Here is a 13341-nt window from a genome sequence, read left to right on the forward strand (position 1 = left end):
TTTTGTTTTTTCTGAATGCGTGCATATGCATTATGAATTCAGGTGAACGTGAGGATGCAACCTTGTATTAGTAGGTCAGACAGAAACATGATTGAACATATTTACAATTGCATAAAATCCTGACTAAACAATTACGTTTACAAAATGTGATGTAACACTATTACAGGAAAACTTCTAACAATGCACATTTTTGGAGAAAATAAATATATATATATTTTTTTTTTTTTCTGACGATTAAAGACATTCAATACAGAATCACCCAGAAATCAAACACTGTTTTATGCTTAATGTGGAAAACTGAATATGTAAGCCTGACTAAACAATTACGTTTACAAAATGTGATGTAACACTATTACAGGAAAACTTCTAACAATGCACATTTTTGGAGAAAATAAATATATATATATATATTTTTTTTCTGACGATTAAAGACATTCAATACAGAATCACCCAGAAATCAAACACTGTTTTATGCTTAATGTGGAAAACTGAATATGTAACTTATATAGGCAGTCATTTTAATATAAATTTAATATAAAAAAGATTCCTTTTTTCTTTCTTTCAAAAGTCCAGTTTTCAGCATATTTGGGCTCTGGAGTAAAATCTACCTCAGTATAGCAGCCATAGAATATGAACAATAAGAGTCAATCAATGCCTCTGTAGCAAAAATATAGCTATAATAATGACAGATTATACAAACTGTACAGAAACATGATTGATGACAGCAAATGTTTGTCCCCTGTATGCTTAACTGCTGAGGTTATAGAAACATGAGAACATCCTGGTCAAACGCAGACAGACAGTCTCTTCATATGCTCATATCTCTACTGATGCTTGACGCCTCCTGCTAACAGTAATGAATTCCTTCTGGAAAAGCACTTTGCTCTTCACAATCCTTAAAGCTGGAGATAGTTCTTCAAGGGTTATGAAATGAACATCTTCAGTCTTTCTTCCAGTGCAAACATTTGGAATCAGTTTAAGGGAGGGAGGCTGGTGGAAAAGACCAAAGCTTTTACCGACAGGCACAGGAGTCCACTGTCATATTTGGGTAGACCTTGAGGACCACGTTCTTGTCTTCATCAAAGAAGAGGATGCTGAGGGAAGACATCTTCTCCGGTACACAGCAGGGCTCTGGGATGCCCGGGACCACCCCCACTGCCCGCACGATGCTCTGAATGGTGGCGTGGTTTGAAGGTTTCAAAGACTGGTGGAGGTAAAAAGATCAGAAGCTATTATTGGGTTTAGGACAGTACAGTTCGTTTTTGGGTAAACCAGTTAAAAGCACCATGGGGTGTAAAAAGAAGTAAAACATTGTGTATGGGTTCAGGCTATTCCAGCCATGTTCCAATACACAATACAATCATTCGAAGAGCAAAGCAAGCCTGACATGGGACGGCTGTCTGCCGTAGTGATGCAAGGTGTTGTAAACTGAAACAGACTACTTAAGAAATTGCTAAATACAATAAAGGTGAAATAAAATAAAATAAAAAACAGTAGAAAAACAATCTGAAAACGCAATGAAAATGAGAAATGTTGGTACTTTTTAATAAAACAAAAACAAAAACAAATACAAATGACAAAAACATACAAATACTAAAACTAAACTGAAAATAAATATCATAATAGTACATACATAGTGTGTAAAAAATAACATTGGTAATGCACCAATGTTACAAGTTTGTCCAATAACTGATAAATTGCAGAAATTAAAATGCTATAATATTTGATCGAAATAAATTAGTTATAAAACACTAAAAACTAAAATAAACCTTTTTTTAAAGCTAAAAGTGAATGTCACAACGGATATATCTGAAAACGCAATGAAAATGAGAAATGTTGGTACTTTTTAATAAAACAAAAACAAATACAAATGACAAAAACATACAAATACTAAAACTAAACTGAAAATAAATATCATAATAGTACATACATAGTGTGTAAAAAATAACATTGGTAATGCACCAATGTTACAAGTTTGTCCAATAACTGATAAATTGCAGAAATTAAAATGCTATAATATTTGATCGAAATAAATTAGTTATAAAACACTAAAAACTAAAATAAACCTTTTTTTAAAGCTAAAAGTGAATGTCACAACGGATATTCCTTTTGAGATTGATCAAGTGTCTTATTACATTATTATGGTTTTTAAAGATGAACTTTAAGTGACTGTTAAGACAATGGTCATCTGAAAAAAGAGGAAATGGGCATGTGCTATTAAAGAACCACTGACACTGATCATTTAAATCTCTAATATCTCATTTATCTCATATGGTACTGATACACTCTGCATCCCTAATTTGCTAAAACAAGATCAAAATGTAAATTATCTGGAGGGATGGTAAGGGGTTCAGCCACACACATTTTAGAATATGAAACAACTGGATCTTGGTTTTCTATAATCAGCTTTACTACAGAAACATAAAACTGTAGTAAAAACCTAGTAAAACTGCCACATTACTGAAGACTTCTTGTTTCTTTAACTTAAGAGGGAAAACCATTAGCAACATCTCAAAGTGGCAATGGGCAGGTTTTACAACGAGGAGGACATAAATGGTGTACTAATGGAAGCGTAATGAACTGCTGTGCTGCCCACAGTGTCGAGCTGAATGATTTACATCTTTTCTCCTGACTGCCACTAGGTGGTGCTTATAAATCACTTCTTTTCATGCCTGCAGCCGTCCTTTTCCCCTCTGCTCTAGATACTTAAGTTAGTTGAATTACAACAAATAAAAGTTGCACGTGTCAACAAAATGGATGCTTCATTTAACCAAACAGCTTGACTTCTTGCTAAATTAAAAACAAAACAGTCCAGCTAACTGATTTCTACAAAAACGTATGGAATGTAAGATTTTTGTAGCCATAAATAAGTAACATACCTTTGGCATGGGGAACTGGCATGACCCCGAGCAGTAGTACGCATCAAAAGACTTGGGGGAGATAATCCACTCGCTCCAGCCGATATCTGCAAAATCAACCTTTAAATATCTGCGAGCACAGTTCTTTGGCTCGTTCCACTGCTTTTTACGTGCTTTCTTAATGGTCTGCTCATCGAACTGCAGGAGAGGGTTCTTGTGCCGTGGATTCTTGCGAGGCTTCTTGCGAGGGCGCTTGACTGGTTTACTCTCCACTGGATCATAAGGGCTGCTCTCATCCCATGTAGGTATCTCATAAGGGTACTCTGGGCCTGGAAGCTCATTGTTCTGTAGCGGTAGCAGGATGTTGGCGGACCGCCTGGACCGATGTTGTGAGGAGGCACTGCCATTATGTATTTCGAGCATATGAAGATTTGGCACCAGTCTGTTTTTGTGTCTCTGCAGGGTGGACACGACACTCTCGGGCTCTGAGATAGCCGAGTCATTTGCGTAGACCAGAATGTAAGGAGACCTATCAGACAAGAGTTTCTTCCAAGGTTGACTTCCTTTTGAGTCAATGCCAATGCCTATGAGAAGCTGGCCGTGTCGCTTGGCTTGGTTGACTACACGAGTAATGTCTTTCCACTGCCATGATATGAAGTCCTGGTACATTGTGGAGATGTTAATGGAGAAATGGCCGACTGTTCTGGTGGTGTTATTCACAAAGCTGAAGCTCCAGATATTAAGGTGAATATGACCTTGTCTTCTGAGGTTATGGTGAGCACAACTCTTGTGCCTTGTGCATCTGTGGCTGCTGTTCTGCAGGTCACCAATGTAGTAGTGCAGCGTTGCTGAGAGAACGTCCTCGGACTTAGAGAGGGAGGTGAGGTTGAAGATCTGTAACTGCTTATCGTTGATGGTGCCTAACAGGAAAAAAACCCCCACACAAATTCAGAAAAGCATTGCATTATTATCGCTCTTCAGCTGAAACACATATTTCAAAAGACAAACTTTGTCTATGGGTTTCTCGTTGACATATGACCACTGCGTTTTAATAAAGAAAGAAATCAATGCATATGTCAAACATAATTAGTCGAGAACTGAACAGCAGAGGGCGGTATGAGTGCAGTACTGTGCGGCCTTGGCCCACTAGATATCAGCAACTCTGGGCTTGTTTATTTTGTCAGTCTCTTGTGGAAATGTGGAAATTCGCGTGTTGCGCTTTTGGGTGGATTTTTTCGAACTATGTACGAAAATATAACTAAAACCTTGCACTTTACATAATGTCATATTCATCTTTCACGATCTTAGTGATGCATCAATGTACACGAAATATATTTATTAAGTGATTTCGATGCTAGTTTATTTGTATGACTATATAATAACTGAAGAGACTACGCTACTTTGGTGTGGAAAGTCGCTTAATTGAGCTTGTTTTGATGAGAGATCTGGCAACACTGGCGCAGTGTGACTATCATACGAGCGTCTCAGCACTTCTCCGCGCGAGCGAAAAGTCATTACTAGTCATACCAGCGAACAAAGTATATTAAAAGTACATTTTATTTAAAAAAAAAAAAAGCTGAGTACACTTGCAAAAACATTAAGACGAACGCTCGTTAGTTTTACGATCAACGAGTTGGGTCATTACGTCTGTCGACATCTAATAACATCCGTTTAAAAGCCTTACAAATAACATCTACAACTATTTCAACGCTATAGGATGAGCTATTCACCTCGAGCTGATGTCTCACGCAAATTGAAATCAACAGGTGTAACTCTACCGACTGCAACACAAGCTGTCAGTTCACTTAAAACTGTAATTTATACATACAGGAGAAGTTCGGGACTGACAGCCTCAGTCGTTGTCATATTTGGAAAAGGATGCCGTTAAAGTGAGTGTAAACGTGCTGCCAAGCATCTCTCTTGCGTTTTATGGGGGGGGGGAACACGATTTTGATCAAAACAATAGGGTGACTAAATGACAAGAGATTTTCAGTTGGGGGTGAACTATCCCTTTAAGACATCAAGCGCAAAATAAATAAACACACCAGCGTTTTAACTAATTTAAGAGAAAAAGTGAGGTGGTATTAACAACTCAATTACTGCATTTAGTCATTTACTATCAAACGAATTGAACACCTACCCAAATGTCCTTTGAAGCTGCGGACAGTGTTTCCATCTTTGAGAGGGAATCCCGCGCTGGTGTATTTGGCGTAGAGCATCTGCATGTGTTCTGACAGCGTGTCCTGCTCGCTATTCTTTGCATGTTGCTTATCTTGCGCCTCCACTTAAACACGATTTTGATAAAAACAATAGGGTGACTAAATGACAAGAGATTTTCAGTTGGGGGTGAACTATCCCTTTAAGACATCAAGCGCAAAATAAATACACCAGCGTTTTAACTAATTTAAGAGAAAAAGTGAGGTGGTATTAACAACTCAATTACTGCATTTAGTCATTTACTATCAAACGAATTGAACACCTACCCAAATGTCCTTTGAAGCTGCGGACAGTGTTTCCATCTTTGAGAGGGAATCCCGCGCTGGTGTATTTGGCGTAGAGCATCTGCATGTGTTCTGACAGCGTGTCCTGCTCGCTATTATTTGCGTGTTGCTTATCTTGCGCTTCCACTTTTTGTACAAACTGCACGTCTTTTGAGAAACCCATGAAGGGTGTTTTAAGCACAGCACAATATCCACAGAACAGATAACCCCATCCCAACAGCAGGATAAACAGTCGTTGACAGAGATCCATGCTGGTGGTACGGGACTGTTGTAGCTGATCTAGGTGTAGTATATCAGTGCTGAATGCGTTCCCAAACTCTTGTCTCTTGAGAGAGAGAGCATCACACGGACCCCCAAAATAAGGCAAACAGAGCGAGAGAAAAAAGGAGAAACTTAAACAAGATGTCACTTTGGTGTACTCAAAAAGAATAGCCCAGATGCACGATCCCAAAGATCGACGTTCATGCAGCAGTTATCACAGTCCCTGTGCAAAATGTGCAAGGATGTCCGTGTGAGTTTGATCTGCTGTAGTCCGGATGGTCAGGCTTGATCCTCGGTTTTGTGTCTGAGCGATGCTGTTCTCAGCCAATCGCGCCTCTTCCCTGCGTTCATTGAAGGTAAAGCTTGTTGCGCTAGTAATATATAGGGCTTATGAGAGCAGTCGGACAGTGTTGGGAAGTCCGACTGATTTCCGCGAATCGGTTCTTTTGAACGGTTCGTTTCAATGAACCGGTTCACTAAACAGACTCTGCTGTCATCACGCGTCCCTTTTTGTAACCTCGTCTTTTTGTACTAGTTTAGAGAGTGTTTATTGTAAGCATTGCTCACATTGCTGAAGCTATGATTCAGCTTAGAAAAACATAAATCCATTTGGAAACTATATGTAAATTGCATTTACACTAAGCACTACTAAAGTCCGTTGGTTTAAAAAGTGTTTGCTTGTTTAATAAAAGCTAATGTAGCCTAATAAAACTAACTCCGTTTCAAATGCCTATTAATAAAACGGTCATACAACCAATTCTAAACTTGTATAGGCTACAGAATCTTTTCAATTCTGCTATTAAATTATTATTACATTGCTGTAAAATATTGAATTAAATTCAGCTACGGAAGTAGTAGTAGTAGCGGTAGTAGTACTTTTCGCACCATTGGTCAATACAAAGTTCTCGGTTCAATGATTCAGTTGTCAACTAAGAATCAGACTTGTTCAAAAGATCCACTTCGATCGACTCGGTTAGAGAACCGTTCTTACTCACTCAGTCCGATTCAACAACGAATCGTTTTAGACCAGTTTTGTGAACCTTATCAAATGATTACCTGAAAAGATCCGATTGCTAAAATCGGACACCCTTCTTCGCAAAGAGAAGAATGCGAGAGGAAAGTTTAAGCATGTATTATTTAAGATGAGAATAAAGAATAAGAGAGGAGTAACTAGGCTATTTTCGCAATATATAGCCTACCAAACTGAAAATACAACACGAAGTGAAAAATGCATTCTTTATCGTCTTAGGGGACGTTTGGGGCGTCAAAACAAACGTTTACATCTTCCTCGTACACTCTCCACTCTCTCAGCTGTCTCTGAGCGACTGTGTGAGTCATGTGGATCTGTGTTAACTTATAATGCTCGATAGTGAGATCCGTGAAACGTCTCTCAGCAAAGCTGTGTGTCTGGGCTGACGCGCTGAATGACATGGCTTATGGGGAGCATTACGGGCTCTCTGTCCCATTTAGTTGAGCTCAGTGGCGATGAGCAGACACATCCTGCACAGCAGAGTCTGATCCGGAAGCTGCACCGCGTCCCCTCCGCACTATAGCGCACGGCTTCAATATCCTCTGTCACAGTCTCTCTTTCAGGATTATTGAGGAGGAGGTGATTGACTCCCACCCCAGACATCTGATGCCAGTGGACATATTTTCAAGACATTTTCTTTTGTCAGATCTGTCCGAGGTGTAATTGCTGTAGTGAGAAATTATGTGGCCTGCCTCAGTAACCTATATTTATCATGTTTTATTTCCCACCAAACTCTCTAAGTCCACTTTAGGATAAGAAGCCAGATTTTCACAAGCACATCTGCTATGTTGATTTGTAGGTGTTTGAATGAGCTGTGCCGCTGAGAGGGATTGGAGTGGGCAGTTTCATCACACTGCCACTCCACCACATGAATGAGGACTATGGCCTATTAAGTAAAACAGTTATGAATGTGGGTGAATCACCACCCACTTCTTGAGCCTATATATATATATTGTTAGAAATATATACACAAAAGTCAGTAAGTGCATTAAATTGATCAAAAGTGACAGTATAGACCAGGGATCCTCAAATCTGGCCCACGAGATCCACTTTCCTCCAGAGATTAGCTCTAACCCTAATCAAACACACCTGAGCATGCTAATCAATGTCTTCAGGATCATTAGAAAGTCACAGGTAGGTGAGTTTGATCAGGGTTGGAGCTAAACTCTGCAGCGCATTGGCCCTCCAGGGCAAGATTTGAGGAGCCCTGGTATAGACTTTTAAAATGGTATAAAATATTTATATTTCAAATAAGTGCAGTTCTTTTCATCAAAAAAAAAAAAGTAGTGTAAACTGGAGCCATTCAAGTACCACGATGACACCAACAAGTACAATGAGCCACCACCATAGCAATATATTGCTGACTCCTTTTTGTAAACTCGCAGAGACAAAATTATCGACTGATGGATATCTAATGTCGGAACTTCAATATCTCATGATTTGAAATCATGTAGAATGGGTGTCATTGTCCATTTCATGGAGTGTTTAGCAGCTTTTAGTCAAAATGAAGCTTCAAGCAGTCATGCGGGGACATGAAAGAACCACTAAGTTTCTAAAGGGCTTTATCTTTGATTTGTTGAGTTGTTTAGATAAGATAAAAAGCTCAGGTTCCCAAGTAAGTGGCTGCATCATCAGACAGTCTCCGAGAGCCATATAAATAAGTGCCTCAAATGTGTGATTGTAGACGATAAATATTTTAAAATGGCCACAGTGATTAATAAAACATAAAAATAACATGACATAAAAAAATGTTATTCAGACATTGTTAAATGAATAGAAATATTTTATATAAATGAATAAGTCAGTTTATTAATATAGCAACTTATTATTATTTTCATTTTTTTATCTGTCCATTTGGCCCTGAATATCAAAATGCACAGCTATGCCACTCTACACATCCAAATGTTGTGCACAATATGAAGTCAGAAGTATAGAAAACTGTTTTAATGTAGACGAAATTAGAGGCTCCAAGTGCTTTTTAATACATTTAATTGGAGAGCGGTGCACAGGAACTGGTTGCGGGTTTTCTGGTGACGTGGTCATAAATGACAACATGCACATATAGGTCACATTGGACAGGAGTTCGGATGGAGCTATCGCCAGGTGTTGCCTGTTGGGTTAAAGAAATAATAATAAAAAGTGTTTAAAATGTGAACAATTTCATTTATAGGCTAGGTTTTGATATGTCAGATCAAATTTATTGCAATAGAAGAAAGTACTTTATAACTGTATTTTTCCATAACTGCAGTAAGTTTAAATTGATGAAAATAGTTGATACTCCATAGGGTGCCTCCACCAAGAATAAATAAGATCTTAAGCCAGCTGGGATCTGTTATTGAAGGGTAACTGTCAGAAGATTTAGGTTTACATTCATTCTATGTATTTACTGTACATCGTGTCTGAGCTAACATACTCATTTTGTTTAGAGCACAGATAAATGCAAACATATGCTGAAAATCAGCATAAAGCATTAGCTGTTATAAGGACTTGTTATCAAACTAAACCACCAACTGCTACTTTGGACATATTTTCATCAAACGCGAACATAACCCAAAGAAGAAGAATTTGGGTTTATAATTGTGAAATGTTCACAACATTGGCTATATCTAAAGGGGCGATAAAACAAACAAACAAATCAAATTCAGTTTGTATGAAGGAATGCATCCACATGGGCAATGAGGGTCATGCCTGGTGGGGGCCTGAGGTTGGATTCTGGGTGCACGGGCGGTTTCAGTGTCTGGGTTCCTTAGCCTCCCCTCGTTTTTAATAGCCGGCCTGGTCGGGGTGTGCTCGACCACAGGCAATACTAGCCTCTGCCATCTCGCCCTCAACGAGGCAGCCTGGGTGAGTTTGTGTTCAAGAGGCCAGTCTGCAGTGTTGCCTCTTTTCCAAAATAGCATGCACCCATAGCTCCTGGGCACACAGGCAAAAAAATAGTGGCACAGGTTCCAAGACTGAATTTCGCGGTTCGTTCTAACCCACTCTGATGGATATTTCGAGAGATTGGAACAAAAATGCTACCCAGGTGCAACAATACAATCTTTCCACTTCACACGGAGGCTATTTGATATCACGACCAAAAATGCTTCACATTGCTGTTATGCTTTTATGTGTACATGATTATTTGTCATGATCAACTGATTAGACACTGCATCTAATAGTAGTAGTATCAGAGACAATACAATGCTCCTGATTAAATCGTAATCAGTCTTGAGTTATTCATTAAACAAATACTCGGTTTAACATAGTTCAGGTGTTCATTTACTCATGGATGTTAAGTGAGAGATAAAGCACGACTGAGAGAGGTCAGCAGTCTCTGTTTACCAGTGTCTCACAAGTTCTGCTGAGATCAAACATGCTCACCTCTGGGTCAACATTCAAGATTTTCCTGTCGTTCTTGCACTTGAAGAGCAGGCCGCTTGGATTCTCTGTGATTACCTCATAGTTTGAGCTGGCATTATGTTTGGCCACCTGTGTACCCCAGTTGTAGAAGCTGAAGAAAAAGTTAGGATTAATGAGTTTATAATGCTTTGCAGATAATAAAATGCATGGCTTAAAGGAGTTGACAGAAAAACTCTACAGAATGGATGAATGGCTTTGATGAATATAGTGAATTATATAAACTACGAAGTAAAAAAAAAAAAATGTTCACCTGACAAAATGTCAGCATGTGTTTTGTGTGCTTTTCACAGAAAGATGAAATAACACATTTGTTCCCAGTTTGATAAAAGGAGCACTTGGAAAGCCAGGTGTAAAGTTGTAGGCTATATAAGGAATTCAGTCTGTTCAATGTTCTAGACTCCAAAATAGAGAGCCAGCTAGCAAATGCCATTCATTGTGTTTCTCTATTCTTGTTCTACACTATTGATACAAGTGGAAGACAAGTGAACAATCATGCTCTTGACATCCACAAAATTATATAAGGGTTGCTTGTTTGCTTTCTGAAACACCTTTATGAAAATGACCGAAAAAAACTTGGCTGGAGAACATATTCAGTTAAAAGAAAGGAAACAATGCATTATTATTTTTTAACTGCAGGGACTAATGTATTCTAATAGTGAAAGGTGAACTGATAGCTATTAAATGTATTAAGCACAAATTACAAGACATCAGGATTTTTCAGTGTCAGAAAGAATCAGAAATGCAGGGTTTTAAACCATGTATTTTAAATGTAAAACATGTTTAAGATTAGTATATTTTGTCATTCATGTACTGTGTAAATATGAAGAAATTTCTGTATTGATTTTTCACATGTGTGAAATGTCCATAAACGTAAAGGGGTGGTTCACTGTTTTTTATTCTAGGCTTGATTGTGTTTATGTGGTGCAGTCTAACATGTGTTAATGCTTCGTTTAAAAAAAACGCATTACTTTTCACATAATTTACATTTATTCTACACCGCTCTGTCCCTTCTCCCATAAACGCGATGATCATTTCCTGCTTTTATGAAGCCCCTCCCTCAGAAATGCGTGATGGGCTCAGATTGGTTAGCTGGCCCAGTGTGCTGTGATTCACTAAACTGCCTCTAGTGCGCATCTGAACATCACGCCCCTCAACCCAGCGGCATGTGCTCCGGTTGTATTGTAAACAATGGCATCGTCAATATTGCTTATCAGTTTGAGTCCGATTGAAATGCATTGGATATTAGTGAAGAGGATCGCGCAGAACCTGTGCAAGCACGGCTCTTAATGGTATGTTTTTTGTTGTTGTCTCATACTTTTAGATACGCTGTTATTTGTAAATGCTACTGCTTCAGTTAGCTTTTAATATATGGTTTTATTTAACGCTGATTAAAGGTTTAATACAGTACGGCAACCGCACGTGTGTCCATGCATAACACTTCTCATAGCTATGTGAAAATAAGTGTATAGATGGAACAGTTCATTGTTGGAGCTGAGCTGAATGAGAGAGAGAGAGAGAGAGAGAGAGAGAGAGAGAGAGAGATGCAGAGCGTGTGTAGAGCTCGCTATAACACGAGGAACAGTATTAAGAACCGCTGCTTTAGAACATTGATTTTGAAACTTGTGAATCCATTAGAATCGTTAGAAGACAGAATCGTGATTCATATGAATAGAGAGAGAGAGAGAGAGAGAGAGAGAGATGCAGAGCGTGTGTAGAGCTCGCTATAACACGAGGAACAGTATTAAGAACCGCTGCTTTAGAACATTGATTTTGAAACTTGTGAATCCATTAGAATCGTTAGAAGACAGAATCGTGATTCATATGAATAGATTTTTACGTGCACCCCTAGTTTTCTTTTCCTCTTCTCTAAAGCAGCACAGCATGGCCCCGCCCCCTTCGTTGCATGCTCCTGGGGGCGGGGTTTGTCTGGGTTTGTGATGTCATAAACCCGGGAAGTAACTTCTTGTAGTCCCTGCCAGCCGTTTTTGTAGGCATTAATTTGCCAGAATTTTAAAAGATGATATCTCCGTTTGCATTGAACTTTCAGTGCCGCAACTTTGCAGATATTGTTTTAGCTCAAACAGCAACATTACACACTAACTAACATTAAAAAAGTAAAATCGCAATAATGTCCTGGGCCTGGCATAAAATTACAAGTACCTTTTCTGCTTTTCTGTGTATTTTTTTTTCTTACAGTGTACGTGCTTCAATTTTTCATGTGAATTCTTAAAGGGAAGGTTTGTTACTTGGAAAGGTAGCCATTTTACTATTTTGGCCTTTATAGACAGTAGTTTCAATGACATATCAGTTTTCCTCTAACTGAATACAGAGACTCTTGGATATTTATTTGAATGATGTTCAAGAATAGATGTCCAGCTTCAAAAATCTGTTCACACATGAGCTTCTACAAAGCTTTCAAGACATTCCAGGCTAAAGGGAAAAAACACTTTCTCACAGCTACAACCAAAAAATTCCTCCGTCTGCACTAATCAATGTAAAGATTGAGAACCAGCAGGCCACTCAAAATGGCAGTGAGAAAAGATCTAAATGTAATTAATGCACGCAATGAGCAATAACAAAAAAATAGACTGTCTGGCCCGTGTTAGTGGTTCTCATCACAAGCTCAACTGCTGGAAGACAGCTGCTTTGCAGAAACACCAACTCCAAATGTCACACTCTGAGGCAGCGAGGGTTACTCAAATGGACCTCAGCTTTTCCCAAGCAGTAGTTTGTGGTCCAAGAACAAAGCTGGACTTTGGGGAGAGGCTCTTTATAAGTCCAAGGGAGAGGCACATGTATGCAAGAGCATTTCATTTTCTGTCATGATAACACTGTGGATGTCAGCCAAAGCTTTATACATTTTGTATTGCTGCAATGCTACTAAAACATTTAACAGATGCTGTTTATAAGAAGTTATGACTTTAACCTCATTCGATTGATTTCAAGTTATGGAGGATTTGGTTCAGTAACAATCCCTGATGCAGTATAAAGACACTTGGATATTTGGACACTGAGACATTAATCTAATATATGACTAATATATCTATTAACTAGATCAGAATGAATTCCATTGTGGTGTCAAGTATCTATACAAATTAAACATATGTTCTGAGTCTTAAAAACCCAGGAAGACAGTTGCTAGTATCCCTGCAACACTTGGTCTGGATCAGCTCTTTCTTACACACCCAATGTAAGTAAATCTAACAAAAAGGAAACGATTAAAGCCCATTTTTTAGTGCTCTGTAGGCCCATCCTATGGCTGTACCATCTTGAAAGAACTCCAGTTTAT

At 38.7% G+C, this 13341-nt stretch overlaps 2 protein-coding genes across 2 annotated transcripts in view; both read right to left on the bottom strand.

The window, feature by feature from the left end:
• Positions 1–537: 537 nt before the first annotated feature.
• On the bottom strand, positions 538–5956 carry LOC107602012 (bone morphogenetic protein 3-like). The gene is made up of 3 exons (XM_016294391.1): positions 5342–5956; positions 2880–3778; positions 538–1204 (listed from the first exon to the last, which is right to left on the bottom strand). Exons 1-3 carry the CDS (start codon positions 5607–5609, stop codon positions 1013–1015), a joined length of 1359 nt encoding a protein of 452 aa, XP_016149877.1. The 5' UTR covers positions 5610–5956; the 3' UTR covers positions 538–1012.
• Positions 5957–8565: 2609 nt separating this feature from the next.
• LOC107602013 (uncharacterized protein C4orf22 homolog) overlaps positions 8566–13341 on the bottom strand; it is a 62714-nt gene continuing 57938 nt past the window's right edge. The window contains exons 5-6 of the mRNA XM_016294392.1: positions 10014–10143; positions 8566–8760 (exon numbers count right to left, since the gene is read on the bottom strand). Of these exons, the coding sequence (XP_016149878.1) occupies positions 8638–8760; positions 10014–10143 (253 nt within the window). The 3' untranslated portion in view covers positions 8566–8637. The remainder of the gene's footprint in view (positions 8761–10013; positions 10144–13341) is intronic.

This window comes from Sinocyclocheilus grahami, unplaced genomic scaffold (genome assembly GCF_001515645.1).
Source record: "Sinocyclocheilus grahami isolate Dianchi unplaced genomic scaffold, SAMN03320097.WGS_v1.1 scaffold317.1, whole genome shotgun sequence".
In the NCBI taxonomy this organism is placed as follows: domain Eukaryota; kingdom Metazoa; phylum Chordata; class Actinopteri; order Cypriniformes; family Cyprinidae; genus Sinocyclocheilus; species Sinocyclocheilus grahami.